Here is a 14,479-nt window from a genome sequence, read left to right as displayed (position 1 = left end):
CTATACTATTTTAAAAAAAAGAAGAAAAGATGCCCTACCTTTCCTTCAGGCCCAGTTTTTTAAGAATTTTGTACTGATTCTGTTTCTATCCCAACAGTAAAGACCAGTCACAGCTGTTCTGGGGCTACAATTCAGACTTACACTGTATGGGTAAGTAATTTTAGTATCCAAATAAACTAAAATATTGTGGCATAAACACACATATGCCACTATATGCTTTTTTGGGGGATAATAAACTCAGAACAATACAATATTCAGCTGCAATATAATTTTACAAGTACACATCATTCAGATTAATTAGAAAGCGCAGTGTGTTTTTTATGATGAACAATAAGCTGTGTAGACATGAATAAACTGTATGTGTGCACTTGTTGTGCACACATATAGTTGAAGAACAACTGAAGAACTGAAGGGAACTGTAGAGATAGATTTTTTTCTTCTTCTTTCTTGGAATACCAATCAAAGTTAATCTTACCGTTACTTTTATGATGAGCAACATCAGTAAAACAATGCAATTTAACACTCAGCTCAGGTTTTTAAATTATAGTTATAGCTGGGAATATGTTTAAGACAGTAAGTTTTTAAAACCTCACCTCAACTGAGGTCCTCATGCCTGAGGCGGCTGCATAGTGCAGGCAGGTGTTTTTCTTGTTGTCAGTGGCATTGATTTCAGCGCTCTCATACTCTCCATGGTCCAGCTTTGCCCCGGTCCAGGACAAGATGATGTGGAGGCATTCCATCCGACGCTGTTCGTCCTCATAGGGCCGCGAGATCCGTGGCTGCAGTGCTCCCTCTGAGGTCAGGATCTGAGGCCCCATGCAGAGACGGTGCAGAGATGTCTCATTGTGCACGTTGCGCTTGTTAGGATTGCCATCTTTGTTTATGAGAAACGACCTAGAAGATAAAGGGAAATATGAACAAAGAACGTCAGTGACTTGGCTTTGGTTTGGTATTTTGTCAATAAGCGCAGGGTTTCCTCCACATGTAATTGATCGTGGCGCACCTCCACAGCAAAATAAAAGTTGCCACAACCAGAATTAAATAGCTTTATTGTTCTTTTATAAATATCATGAAACTTTTAACGTTTACTTTATTTTGAAAAACCAACATCTCCGGACACTCTGAAGTAGGGGGAATAAAAAGTCAAAAGAAATGTACCTAAGAAAGGTTGAACTGAATGCATTTTCAGTTCAAGTCGTTCAAATATTTAGTTCACATCTCAACGACAATAATGTAGTTAATTAATACAGTCTGGCCTTCATGCGTAATGTTTCAGATACCCTTTGAGAAGGCTTCATGGCTTAATGTCTGGTAATTTTTCTGTTGAGACTCATTTCTCATCCAGAAATAGTACCATGCTCTCTTTCAGAAGAGCGAGGGACCTGAGGAAAACATTGAGATTGGATGGAGGCGCTCAATGTTCTTTATTGGGATGCAGTTCCCTCAAGTTGTGAAAAATATAGAAATTATGAGTTCCCATAAAACACGGTGTTAAAGCGCTTTTTCAAGAAATCCAGAAAAATACAATGTTCCGCCAGGCTGCAAATTATGGTGTTAAGTTACTAGAGGACAGTTGTAATTTCAGTTGTACAGTATGAATATAGTGAATAAGTGTTTTTCATAAAACATTCAATCTGAAATGCCCACAATTGAAACCATGTTGTTTAAGAAAATCCTGGAGGAAACCCTGAAACAGTTTGCAATTCTCAATACCCATTATTATACTCTTATTATGTAAGCCTCTCTATCTAAAACTTGATTTTTTTTCTTTACCGCTTAGTTCACTGGTAGTAGTTGTAGATCAAGCTCTTTAAAAGTTGATGCTGTGCTTGACTTCACAGAAAAATCTACTTTGATTACAAAAACATCTTTTGAAAACTATAAATTAAATTGTTTTTGGTTTCCTTTTTAGTTTATATGGAAACTACAAAACTAAACAAATTTACAACCCTCCAATAATTTTAGTCAGGTAAGAATGCCACACAGTGCGGGCAATTTAGTTACAGAAAAATCGAATGGTCTTAGTGAGTCAATGACAAATGAGTACTACAAGGCTGTTAGCTTATAAGATGGAGAAGCTCTTGGAATCCAAACCTATTCCAACACAGCATGTTGCATTCCTGAGAACAGATGGCTGTACAACAGGACAGATGGGAAAGGGACGTATAGAGACAAAACACCAACACTTTTCTCTTATGACACATTCCTTTTGCACACATAATGATATGCCAGACAGCTATTCAAATAAAGCAAAGGCAATTATCTCCTCATCAATCAATCCTCACTGACTTCATCTAGTGAAAAAAATAAGACTGGAAATTCAAATCAACTCTGTGGAAAAAGGTTTTCTTCACAATTCAACTTTTATTTGAGTTCTGACCTGAGTAGGCGCATCATGGCGTGCCGGGCAGCGTAGTGCAGTGGAGTGTTGTGCTGGTAGGACTCTCCGTATGTGGCGTTGGGATCCAGAGCCTCCTTGAACTGTGGGTTGCTCTCATAGAGCTGGCAGGCTAGCAGCTCGTCCCCGTTGATGAGAGCCTTACGGAACTTGGTCGCAGTGTTCCCCATGTCTTCGCCAGCTGTGGGTTCAAGCTCTCACCGAAGCACAGCCACCTTTTAACTCTTCCTCAAGCTGTTCAAGTCAAATAAGCCAGCATGTTGTATGTTCAGCATGCCCTAAAGGAGAGAACAGAAAATATTGTTGAATCCTATTGAGTCCAACAAGGCCAATAACTCAAAAATTACCATAAGCATACATCCTCAATGTTGCTCAAGCTTCTCTCCGACCAACACCGGTGTCAGCATCACCAGTGCGCTGAAATTTTGTTGATTCCCCCACCTTGTAGAACTGAACATAGTGCGCACAAAGCTCACACAGAGCGAAGGACAAGACTTCCTTTGGCATCACCAGGAACTTCCGCCTTCTTGTGCCAATGCTGCCCCTCCCACAGAGACCAGAATTCACAATAAAGCCCCATAGCTCCACATGGGGAATAACATGCGGCAAGTCAGCATTCTGCTTCTACCAGAACACCATATGGTCATGACGGTTTGGGCACCAAGAGGCTGATATGTACATGGTATCTACCTGATGCACAAATATGCAGAGAATTGCATCCTGGGTACAAAATGCATGTGCTATATGTGCTTCTCCACATATAGAAAATAGTATCGCCAGAAACTAGTGTTATACTGTGTACTTCCTTGTCACAACGTTTTGAATCTTTTTACTGTCAGATTACAACCAAATTACAACCACATACTTAGTGGATTTTATATGATAAATCAACACAAACTAGTGCGTAAATATCATTTGGAAGGATAATAACATATGTTTTTTAAGGATTTTTTTGCATATCCACTCCTATTTGCATTGAAAACCCTAAATTAAAAAAAATTGCAATCAACTTTCTTCTGAAATTACCGACATAAATAAAGGAAAACAGAGTCCACCAATGTAAAATTTGATTTCAGATGCATTGACATGAGAACCGGCAAAGCACCAATTTCTTGCTCTCCCCCACCGCCAAGCACATACAAACAGGATAAATGTAGCTCCCTGGGGTCACAGAACTTGAACTGCAGTTTCATCTGTCTACACTTCTCAGTGCTTTGGTGCTTGTTATCAGCAGGCAGAATGCTGGCTGGAAAGGCTCAGAAATTTGTTCTGATACAGCGAATAGAGAGCTTGCGTGGAAATTATGGATGCCAGGAATGTTCATGTAAACTCTGTCCTGCATATTGGCAAGGGAGCTAAGTGGAGTTTAGGGAAAACATTTGAGATAAGTGTAAACAAACACAAAAAAATCTTCATCAACAATAAAAATAACACTCAGTTGTTTGTCATGTGCCTATATTGATGACCTCACACAAGTCATGCCGCGTGTCATTCAGTTATCTGATTACAATTTTGTGCTTTGTATTTAAGCAACAGAGGGAGACGAGACAAGGCAAAGAAATGAGTGCATCTGCTTCACCAGTTACCTTCTTTACAGATAGAAAAACACTCCAGCTTGTTAATCAGAACTCGATCTGATTAACAAAACCTTCAGTCATTTTAACTACTTGAATATCAAGAGCTACTATGCAGACATGGCACAAAAGGGAGTATCAGTTGTGAACTGGATTTTCAACAGAGGCATATCACCTGTTTATTTCAGCTGCCACAATGGAGAGTTAGATATCAACAGGAAGTAACAGGAAGCTGAAGGTGCGACAGTAAAGTTGTTCTGCTTTATCTGTCAGAAGAGTCCATTTCTGTGTCTCATGACACAAGCTGGACTGAGAAATGTTTGGGAAATATCACATTTAAGATAAGGGTACCGACTTATAAACACAGCCTGCTATTTAGAGTTTGCAATATTAACCTCACTAAAATAAGACGTAAAAGACAGTTTAAGGACTGGGTGCATTCATTAACAGTCACCAGGGAAGATTGAGTTCTCATCTTAAACAGAGAGCAAAGCATTTTTCAGTGATAGGATGTCAGAAATGACCTATAAAGTAGATTGGATATACAGTTAGTAATTAATCATTGAAATTGATCATAATCTGTTGTTTTATTGACTTTTTGCATCGTTTCAAACTACTTTTTTTGCAACCAACACAATTTTGGTATGTTTTAATCAACCCTCTTACTGGAGTATTTTGGAACAAGACTTGCGGGGCATAGCCCAGTGGACGCACTGGTTTGGAAAATCATGCCTACTCAGTTCACATTTGCCCTCACTGGGACTCAAGTGGTATCTACCCACTGCTAGCTCTCACTGAGCCTCCAGATCTAATGTAAGTAATGATTCTTTATGACAGAAAGCCTTCTTAAGTTAAAGCTCTTTTATAGTTACAACATATGAATAACTGATGTCATGCTGGTGTTGAAATAATCTTGAAATAATAAATACCATATGATATCATGCTGGTTTCATCTTCAGGTTTCCAGAAAAGGTTAGCTAGTTTTCTTCTCTCTTTTTGTTGTTGAGCTGTATTTGTGGATGTCCAATAACCTGTAGGATTTTATTGTCTCTGGAGGTCAGAGCTTTACAAACTGATAGCAAATCAGCAACAAAATCTCTGAGTATTTCAATTCCATTACGCACTTTAACTGTGAATATAACTGTAACAGATGAGGTCATCTGTTTACACCAATGGAGTATGAACATGCAAAGGTAATGTGCTTACAATTGAGGACAAAAATATGAATTGTCTAAACAGTGCTGCTGCTCTGGAGCACGTTAAGTGTCATGTGGGGACAGAGATCACACACGATCACAAGACAAAGCGGTCACTCTGCAGAGACAACACGTTGAGGAGGCACAGACTTGATCATTTCATGAACACAAAAACACACACACTTGAAGAGTTACTGTCCAGATGTATTACTAATTAATCCGTCTGACAATAGTTAACGACACTCCCCCAAAACAGCGAAAACCAGCCACATCTAACAGCAACTATCTAAACAGCTCGCTTTCATTGCAAACATTAAATGCCAATTTGTCTGCTGAGCTTCAACTTCTCCCAGAACTCTTGCTGTGGGCCTAGTACCCTCTCGTGTCGTGTGGTGTTTACCATTTTCGCTAGCTCAAACTGTCAGCGTGTTATGTTGTCATAATGAAAAGCCCTCGATATTCGCTCTGTTGTGGTTACATTTCTGGCCAACAAAGACATTCGCCACTTACTGACCTTAGTCTAGTTTAGCTGCAGACCACTCCGATTGTTGTCGCCGCTGCTATTCATGGGAAAACACAACGAGTATTGTTAGCAATGTAGTATTCAAAACAAAAACAAAAAAACCGTGACGCTAGCATCTGCGTGGACGAACGTCAGTGCACGCGCTAGCTGGGAAGCTAAGGCGCTACCGCCAATGCTAGCCAACTTGACGCTAACTAGAACAGTTGATAAACTCAGTAAACACAGTGTGACAAGTACTGCGACTTACACAGATGGTATTTCTCCCTACAGGAGACTTGACTTCGAGGAGCAGCTGCAGGTCACAACCGCCCAAAGGAAGCTTCTTGTCTAACGCAATCTTTGTGTAGAAACGCCGCTCAGAGGAGAGATGTAGCCCATTGCCAAATCCCCGTTCATTTTACTGGCTGACCATCGGGTTGCCAGGTTCCAGGATAACCCGGAAACAGGCACAGAGAGGATGTATTTGAAAAGTTATACCTCCAAGACAGTTACAGCTGACTTTTATATAAATATTTAATGTCATTTTGGTTCCATGGATAAGACTCAAACACATTAGGACACGGGATTGTTGTATATATATATATATATACATATATATACTTTTTTTCTTTTTCCTTGTCAACAATAAACTAAACACACAATATTTTAATAAAATAAGCAAAGCAGTTAGAGTTCTGTAGGCAAGGGATCTGTAAATCACTGCAGATTTCAAACATAAAAAGGTTCTTGCAGGTTTGCAAGATTGCACAAAAATCACTAAACTATATTCCTAGATTTTTCAGGTAGATCTTTTTTTGTAGATTTTTTTTTGTGTGTGTGTGTGTGTGTGTGTGTGTCTTTTCAGCAATAAGAACCGGATATGCTTCATTCTTGCTTTATTTTGCCAAGTCTGCATTTTAGTAAAAACCACTAGGTGTTTTTTGTCTTATTTTGCTATTAAAAGAAATTAAATTTATAGCAAAAACTTTTTTCATTTTTAAGATTTTAAATTGTCTTTTTATGAAAGGTCTGACATTAATAGGAATTCTGTGCAAATGTTTTGTTAAATCTGCATCCACTCTTTTGCCAACCAAATTTAAGCCAGTCTTGAATTGTCATAAAGGGCCGCCCAAAATTGTTCCGAGGGCCACAAATGGTCCCTGGGCTGCATTTTGGAGACCCGTGAACTGAATAATGGAATATACATTTCAATGCATTGTTAATATACCATCACAAATAATGTGCTTCCACTGCTCTTTTTCCTTTCATCCTGTTATAGCTGTGCTTATGTGTGGTGCCAAACTATGTACATGTCTATAACTTTGAAACAGCAGAAGAAGCAGTGTGGATGATGGCATTTAATTAAGGAAAATGTCAGCGGATATAACATGAAGCTCATGCCTTGAGACGCTGCTCTAAACTGTGAAATGAGTTTGCTTCACTATCAACTCTGGTCTTAGAAACCACTGTTGGTTACGTACCTTTATCAACCCCGTTTTTCCTTCCACTCAACTTTCCAAAGACATGCTTGGATGCAACACAATGTGAGCAGTCCACTTCTTTAACAATAACAATTTATGACTTACCCACACCTGTTACAGCTGTCAGAAAATGAATTTGTTTTAGGAATATTTTATTTGTTATTATTATTTTTTGCTAGGTGGGATCTATCATCAGAATTAACAAAAGTATAGTGCTTGAAATGTATCACTTTGTGTGCAGTAAATATGTCATATTTCACTTATTGAACTGAATTACCAAAATAAGTTCAATCTTCCATAATATTGTTATTTATCTAGATATATCTGTGCTAACTGTATCACTTCATATGTTTATCAACCCTCAACACTACTGAATAAAGAGCAAAATCATAATCTCTGGCTTTACACCAAAGATCATTGTGGTGAGATTTAACAAAACTATAATCATAATGAATTTCTGTTCAGCATCTCAGTCTGTTATGACTGCAGCACACAATCAGCAATGGTGTTGTTGATCATAAATAAATAAATAAATAAATAAAAAGTCCAACATACTGAATATGTAGGGTGAAGTCTACATATTCAGACTTTTTTTTAATCTAGAGGATATTCACTGTTTGTTTTTTTCAATTTAGAGGAGATTCACAATATCATGGCAGACATTTTTGGTTTAGGAATGAAAATGTAACGTGGCGGCCTGTGTAATGACAAAATTACGCCACTAGAGTGCGACGCAGTCCACAAGACTATCAACCCCGTTTCGTGTGGTGAAGTGCAGATGACCAATCGCGATGCCTCGGGGGCGTCATATACCTGTAAATTTATGAGCTTCATTCACGCTTAAATAGAAATGCGAAATGCGCACATTAACCCTTGATAGAGCATGAAAATAAACTCGGATTTAAACAGCTCTCCTATACACAAGTTTAATGCACAACAGAACACAAATGCCTTTTATTATCAAATATCCGAATTTTGAAGCAATATATAGCATAATATTCTCACATTTTAGCAGTGCACACATTTCATATAAACAGACCTTCAATAAATAATCTGAAAACACATAATCTGACTGCAAAGGTTGATGCTGTAATGTCTGCAACAAATAAGCAGTACATTTCTTTCTCTCTTCTCTTTTTTTTTTAAGAAAATGGTTACATTAATCACATGCTTTAGTACAAAATTCCAAATGCACAAACTTTGTTGGGGCATTTGAAAATATTTAGTCCAGGAACAATTCAGGCCACTAAAAGATTGAATGACCTCATTTCTGGATGGTAAAGCTTATTCGTGTAGTCTGGTAAATTGTCCTACATGTGCTTGATCATTTTACTTAAACGACAAAGGAAATTAAATATTTCAGCCAAAACAAGATCAACAAAACAAAACAAACAAAAAAAAGCAAAATGTTAACTCCTTATTACTGTGGCAGATGAAAACCAAGCAAAATGAGGCCCCTTGTTTTTAAAGTTTGACAGGAAAAGAAATATGAAATTAGGGGTTTGTGTAAAAAGGATAGTAAGACATGCTTTTTGTTGGTGGGGGCTCTTTACTGTAGGGGCTACTGATGGTAGCAGCGGCCAACTCTTCACACTTGCCGTTTGCAGGTGAGTCTTCTGAGCTTGGACCGTTAAGAGACAAACGCCTTCGCTTGCATGCGATGGAAAATGAGTCAGCCTTGCTTGGAGAGAGAGCTGATGACTGAGTCTCTGTCCAGGAGCTGATCAGAGCTTCACTACCAGTCACCTCATCTTGCACCTGCGGTTTAACCTTTACCGACTCTTCTGGGAAACCGGCAGTAGGGCTGGGCCGGGGTGACCATGGCAGACTTGGAGGGACTTTTCTTTGGTAGGTTTGGTAGCCTGCTCTGGACCCCCACCCTGCTGACATTGTGGTGAAAGGAGAGTCTGGGTAGTAGCTGAGAGCATGGGTGGTCTGCATGGACAGCGATTTGATGCCATAAGGAAGGAGGGAGCTCGAGTACTCCCCCTCATACGGCGTCAAGTCGAGCTTGCTACTGGAGGCGCTGCTGTTCCCCCCCTGCTGCATAGAGGTGACAAACCACCTCTGCGACGCTCCGTCTTCTGTCTGAGGTGAGAGGAGGCTGCTGGTCTGCGGCACCGCTCTCTCACAGTTGTGGAAGCGGTTCTGGGGGAGGTTGTTGACGAACTGGTCCTGGAAGAGGGGCTGCATGGTGTACCGGGTGCCGGGCACAATCTGGTGGGCACGGGGAGAGTCAGTCGGAGAAGGGGTGAGGCGGTCATTCTCTGGAGCTGTGTACATTCTGGAAACAAATAATGATGAATTAAATATAATGTGTGTGTGTGTGTGTGCGTGTGTGGGCGTGTGCATGTGTGTGTGAGGGAAGGGAGGGGGAAGAATGCATACGATATGTGTTGCCAGATGCAATTATGTGACATGAATGCGATGTAAAAAATAAATTTAAAAAAATACTCACGAATCATAGTTATCTCTAAAACCTTTGGCAAAAGGATTGTGATCAATTTTCAACTGTGTGATCTAAAGAGAAGAAAAGCAAAAGAATTAGATGCAGGAATTCAGAATAAAAACGAAGATCATATCCTCTTTATATTTTTTGGTCAACATAAATGTCAAACATATACCCACAATGGTTAGAGTTAGGAAAGTATGGGACCCTCAACAGAATCGAAGCAGGGACATTCCAACAACAACAGCCTTTATGTTCAAATGTTATTCATCATTACATCTAAAATTATATTGTTTGCAACTGCAGCAAAACATCGGGCAAATATCACACTGACTGACTTTACAAACTATGTATCTTTGCATAGTTTAAATATTGAAAGCCCTTAGGATAGAGTGTCTAGGTTTAAGATTTTTTTTATTTTCAGAAATTCAGTTGTGTTTTCTAGAGTTCAGAGAAGAAATTATCTAACAAACTGTATCTTTCTCTCCAGTGGGTTCTTTCAGAGGAACACAGATAATTTGAGGGGGACACAATATTTCCTTCTCAGTCATTGTTCAGTTGAAAAGCTGTTTTCTAGTTCTGAAAAGAAAATCTAATCACTAAAATCTTTAAACTGAACATTTTAAATAGTAAGGATTAGACATTTTGCTCTGCAAATATGTATATAACAGTAGAGCATTAAATCTAAGCACTTAGTTTGGTTTTGCCTTAGAATAATAAATTACACACTCACAAAGTCCAATGAAACAAAAATCCTAAATTGCTAAATTATTAAATAAGTCATACTGTATTCCCTCTTTACCAAGTGAAAGTGAGAATAGTCCAGTGGAATAATAAAATGGCTTGTGTTCATATACTCACATCAGTGTTCTGGTAGGCAGTAACTGCTATGAACTGGTTTTCTGGAAAAGTGAAACACTGGGTCTTTACGTCACCGTTGTCCTCCACTCCATCTTCCGTCACTTCCACAATGTGCAGCCGGGGCTGGTATTTGTGAAGCGATTGGAGCACAATCATCTGTTTGTGGAACAAAAATGCAAATTAAAACACATAAAAACGAGCGAATCGATTTGTGAAAGTACTGTTCATTTGCTACCAAGACCCATGAATTTATTAGTTGTAATAATTTGATGACTTTAATTGGATATTGCTTTTGTGTTTGCCCAAAATCTGCACAAGAACATATGTTAAACTCTAACTATCGTCAATTTTCCTATTAATAACACATTGTTTTCTATTTAAATAATTTTTGTCGATGAATAACAAAAACAAGTTATACACTTTGAACATTTAAAACAAAGATTTCGTGTAGGATGATTTCGTGTGAATTATTTAGACACATTGTCATAATTATATGTCAATATGTCTGGTAAACTTTTGCATTTGCGTTTTTTTACGGCGCATTATTACCTGCGACGTGTTGTGGTTGGTTCCCTTGTTATTGGTGAGTTTTAATTTGCTGAAGGAGATCTCCTGTCTCATCCAGTGGGCCCCGGTGTTAGGTGACTCAGGGTGGATGTAGACTTTGTTTCCTGATAATATTTACAACATGTGTACAGAACAAGCAGGAATGAATGCTTTAAAAATGTTTAATTCGCATTGTATTTATGTTTTGCTTATTTGTTTGCTTTAATCGAGGAGCAGAAATATATAAGAAAAATTTAAAAAGTTTTATTTTTTTATTTTTTTTATTTTTCCCCAGCCTGGTTCACCTTGGTTGTTGTCCGCCTTCCCACATGTGACCCATTTGCCTCCCTGGAATCTCCAGTGGTTTGGATCTGCCAGCACCACCTCCACAAACACGTTATAATGCGCTGTCACATTCAAACCAGCGATGTTAAAACTGAGAAAGGGAAACATTCGCCTGGAAACACAAACCATCGTTCAGAAGCAAGGTAATTCTCATTGTAAAGTTTTTTCTTAAAAATGTACTTATTTGAGTTTCACCCCTGCCATCTAACCTGCCCTGCTTGGTGATAATCATCTCGGTCTGGTGCCGGTGAAACTTGACCCAAAGCGGCCTATTGCAAAGGTAAACCTGGGCCCTCATCCCGGGCCCGGTGCCCGGCAGGGCGACGCTGCTCAGAACGGAACCCGAAGCGGTGTATGGATTGTAAATGCAGCCGAGGTTCTGCCCGTGTTGATAGGAGGCGCTGAAGTGGCTGCGCCCGGCGGCCGAGGAGGAATACCCCGCCGTTGGCAACACGGATCCCAGGTGGAGAGTCGACGAATACCTGGCTGCGCCGGACGAGGGGTACACGGCCCCGCTGGGGGTGTAGGGGATAAAGGAGCAAGGGTTCGCTGTTTCTGGGCTGTGCTTGGTAATCGTGGATGGGATGTAGAAGCGATCGGAGGGCATGCCGTGTTCCGGGTACCTGTTGCCCGCCGGCTCATCTCCATCCACGGCGGGAGAGGCGCGCTTCTCGTCCGCCGCGTCTTTTGCAGATGAGTACCCGCTGCTTTCTCCCTCACCGCCCAGCATGACTGCGCCTGTCGTCTCCCTCTCAGTGAGGATGCTTCGCAGCTTTGGTTTCTGCCTTGGATTTCCAGTGAAGACTGCGCTCTTAGGGGACGTGTTTTACCTCTAGAGTCAATGATTGTGCTCAAACTTCTTCAGGGGATCCACTGGAGTGTCCACTGTTAACGGAGACACAGAGACATTAAAGTTAAAGTCAGTTAAGAACAGACAAAGTGACATGAAAGGCCTGCACGTTTCCAGTTGTTAGACATCAGTGAAATAGTCGTAAATTAAGATGTCATTAGTGATGCCAAATGGAAACTGAAACTTGCATTTCTCTGAGAGCAGAAACTATAAAACAAATGACGTTTTCCTTTTTTTCTTTATTTTCCAGTACGACGTTAATCCTTAAAGAGGTTATAGAACGTCATATGACTTATTATAACAGAAAGTAAAAAAATTACTAAATGGTTATATTAAAAGTCCAGTCAAACAGCTTAGATAAAATCATATGATCGATCTTTTTTCAGATTGTGTAGTTTTTCAAGTATTCATTTGCTTCAGGACATCCCAGCCAATTTCTTGTAAATCATATGACAAACCCGAAATGGGATGCACAGATTTGAGCTGCAACCATGATTGAAAACGCGATCACGGTTCACGAAATTTGTGACACACTCACTTTCAGGAGTAAATTGCAATTCTGCAGACAAAAGACGTTTTTCTTTTGTTTTTTTAAAATAAAATAAATAAATAAAAATACAAATGATTAGTGTTTTTTGTTTGTTTTCAGAAACAAATGTTAAAGCGTATTTTGGTTAAAAATACGTTAACAGTTTTTAATATGCATACTTGTGTTAAGTCAGAAAACCCTCGGCCCGTTTTTTGCTTTTCTTTGAAACAGAAACTCCTGTTTTTTAATGAATTTACATTCATTCACTTCTGATGCGCTCCTGCGTCCCAACGGGATTTCCGATAAGAAACGGGGAAATAGACAATTATTTTTCCGTTTGAAGAAACCTGTGATGCTTCCTGCATGAGACAGATCAGACACATGAAAGGAAAGCGACTAAATTCAAACGCATAGTGACAACATGGTAAAAAGCATGACGTTTTGCATTTTGTGACAACCTTTTAATATCTGTTCTGTTGTAAATAACTTTATCTGCAACAACAGATGGAGGATTTAAGAAAAATAAATAAATTTCTACAAATGCAATTACATGTTTAAATTACAATATTTCTTTCAGCTGTAAAATTTTGAACTGAGTCAAAAATCTATTCAAAACTTACCAAGCAGTTGTTTCCTGATTGGAAGTCAACTTCAATAGTTCTAAAATAAAATATGTTACTCAAAAAGAAAAAAAAAAAAAAAACTTCGACGTGTCAAACGATCTGCCAAATTGAAACCACGCCAGAGAGTGCCATCGTGTTGTGCGAAGAGCAGTGATGTGAAATTCACAATAAAGCCAAAGAGCCATGTAGAGGCGGGCGGATCGGAGGCGCAGTCGCCGCAGAACTCTCCTTGTGGCCATGACGCAGCGACGACAGTCTTTTATCACGTCTGATCACCAGGGGAGGGGCTGGGGATCCTCAGCATCGCTGCCACGGTGTGCGAGAGGGAGCCTGCATCCTCGCCCAATGCATCACATTCATACAACAAGCATTAATCTTACCTCGAGATTTATTGCAGATTCCTGGTGAGTGGGACGTGGCCTAGATTAGTAGACTTTCATCTGGTATCAATTGCTTTATGAGAGCTTCATGGTTTTGAGCAATTTTTAAAACTTCTAATCCAAAAATCATATTTAGATAATAATAATAATAATAATAATAAAGACGTTGCAATTTTAGTCTGAACATAGTCAGTTTAGAGATTTTCACATGTGAACCTTCCCATTAGGTCAGTCACTGAATGTAAAGATCCTGTTGTTTCAGGTCAGATCAAATTTTGTGAATCATCAGGTAGAGGAGAACGAGTATATTGGGTGATTTACTGACAAAAGCTGCAAGTAACGACGATAAAATCTACACATTTCATTGTCTTTTTACAACAAACTGTTTATTTTTCTGAAGAGAAAACTGGTACTGTAATCTTACTGGGATTACAGAGCTCTATAATCCCAGTAACACCAAAAGAAGGCATGTTTCTTTTCAGTTTGTCGCAAAAGTGACAAGACTTCTCAGAACACTTTAGGTTTCCTATAAGCCTTTTCCTGCTTGACTGTTTTGTAGCGCTTTGCTTCAAAGGAAACCCAACTCCTTCTCTGAATTGGGCTGCATTGCTGTGTTAATGGCACACCTTTTAACCGCCTAAAGACCCCTGTCCTCTCCCAGCCCCAGACGATGCTCAGCCTCTGCTGTTTATTTGAAGGGGGATGTTTCCATGATAAAGGAGACGAGGGACTTAGTTGAGCAGGT

The 14,479-nt window shown here is 39.5% G+C and overlaps 2 protein-coding genes across 6 annotated transcripts in view; both read right to left on the bottom strand.

Moving 5' to 3' along the window:
* LOC114141558 (ankyrin repeat and IBR domain-containing protein 1) overlaps nt 1-6,100 on the bottom strand; it is a 37,492-nt gene extending 31,392 nt beyond the window's left edge. The window contains exons 1-4 of one of the 5 annotated variants that reach the window (XM_028012142.1): nt 5,939-6,100; nt 5,683-5,728; nt 2,381-2,676; nt 594-894 (exon numbers count right to left, since the gene is read on the bottom strand). In XM_028012142.1, coding sequence (XP_027867943.1) covers nt 594-894; nt 2,381-2,568 — 489 coding nt within the window. In that variant the 5' untranslated portion in view covers nt 2,569-2,676; nt 5,683-5,728; nt 5,939-6,100. Of the gene's footprint in view, nt 1-593; nt 895-2,380; nt 2,677-2,745; nt 2,906-5,682; nt 5,729-5,938 lie in introns of those variants that run through there. The other 4 variants (XM_028012143.1, XM_028012141.1, XM_028012145.1 and 1 more) reach the window with 4 other exon arrangements.
* Nucleotides 6,101-7,771: 1,671 nt separating this feature from the next.
* eomesb (eomesodermin homolog b) lies at nt 7,772-13,593 on the bottom strand. The gene is made up of 7 exons (XM_028007638.1): nt 13,352-13,593; nt 11,562-12,237; nt 11,313-11,464; nt 11,011-11,132; nt 10,462-10,617; nt 9,610-9,671; nt 7,772-9,435 (listed from the first exon to the last, which is right to left on the bottom strand). The coding sequence occupies exons 2-7, from the start codon at nt 12,080-12,082 to the stop codon at nt 8,646-8,648; spliced, it is 1,803 nt and encodes a 600-aa protein (XP_027863439.1). The 5' UTR covers nt 12,083-12,237; nt 13,352-13,593; the 3' UTR covers nt 7,772-8,645.
* Nucleotides 13,594-14,479: the final 886 nt, after the last annotated feature.

The sequence above is a fragment of the Xiphophorus couchianus genome, chromosome 3 (assembly GCF_001444195.1).
Source record: "Xiphophorus couchianus chromosome 3, X_couchianus-1.0, whole genome shotgun sequence".
Classification (NCBI taxonomy): domain Eukaryota; kingdom Metazoa; phylum Chordata; class Actinopteri; order Cyprinodontiformes; family Poeciliidae; genus Xiphophorus; species Xiphophorus couchianus.
The sequence above is the reverse complement of the archived record's forward strand: the minus strand, read 5'-3'. Positions and strand labels throughout refer to the sequence as shown.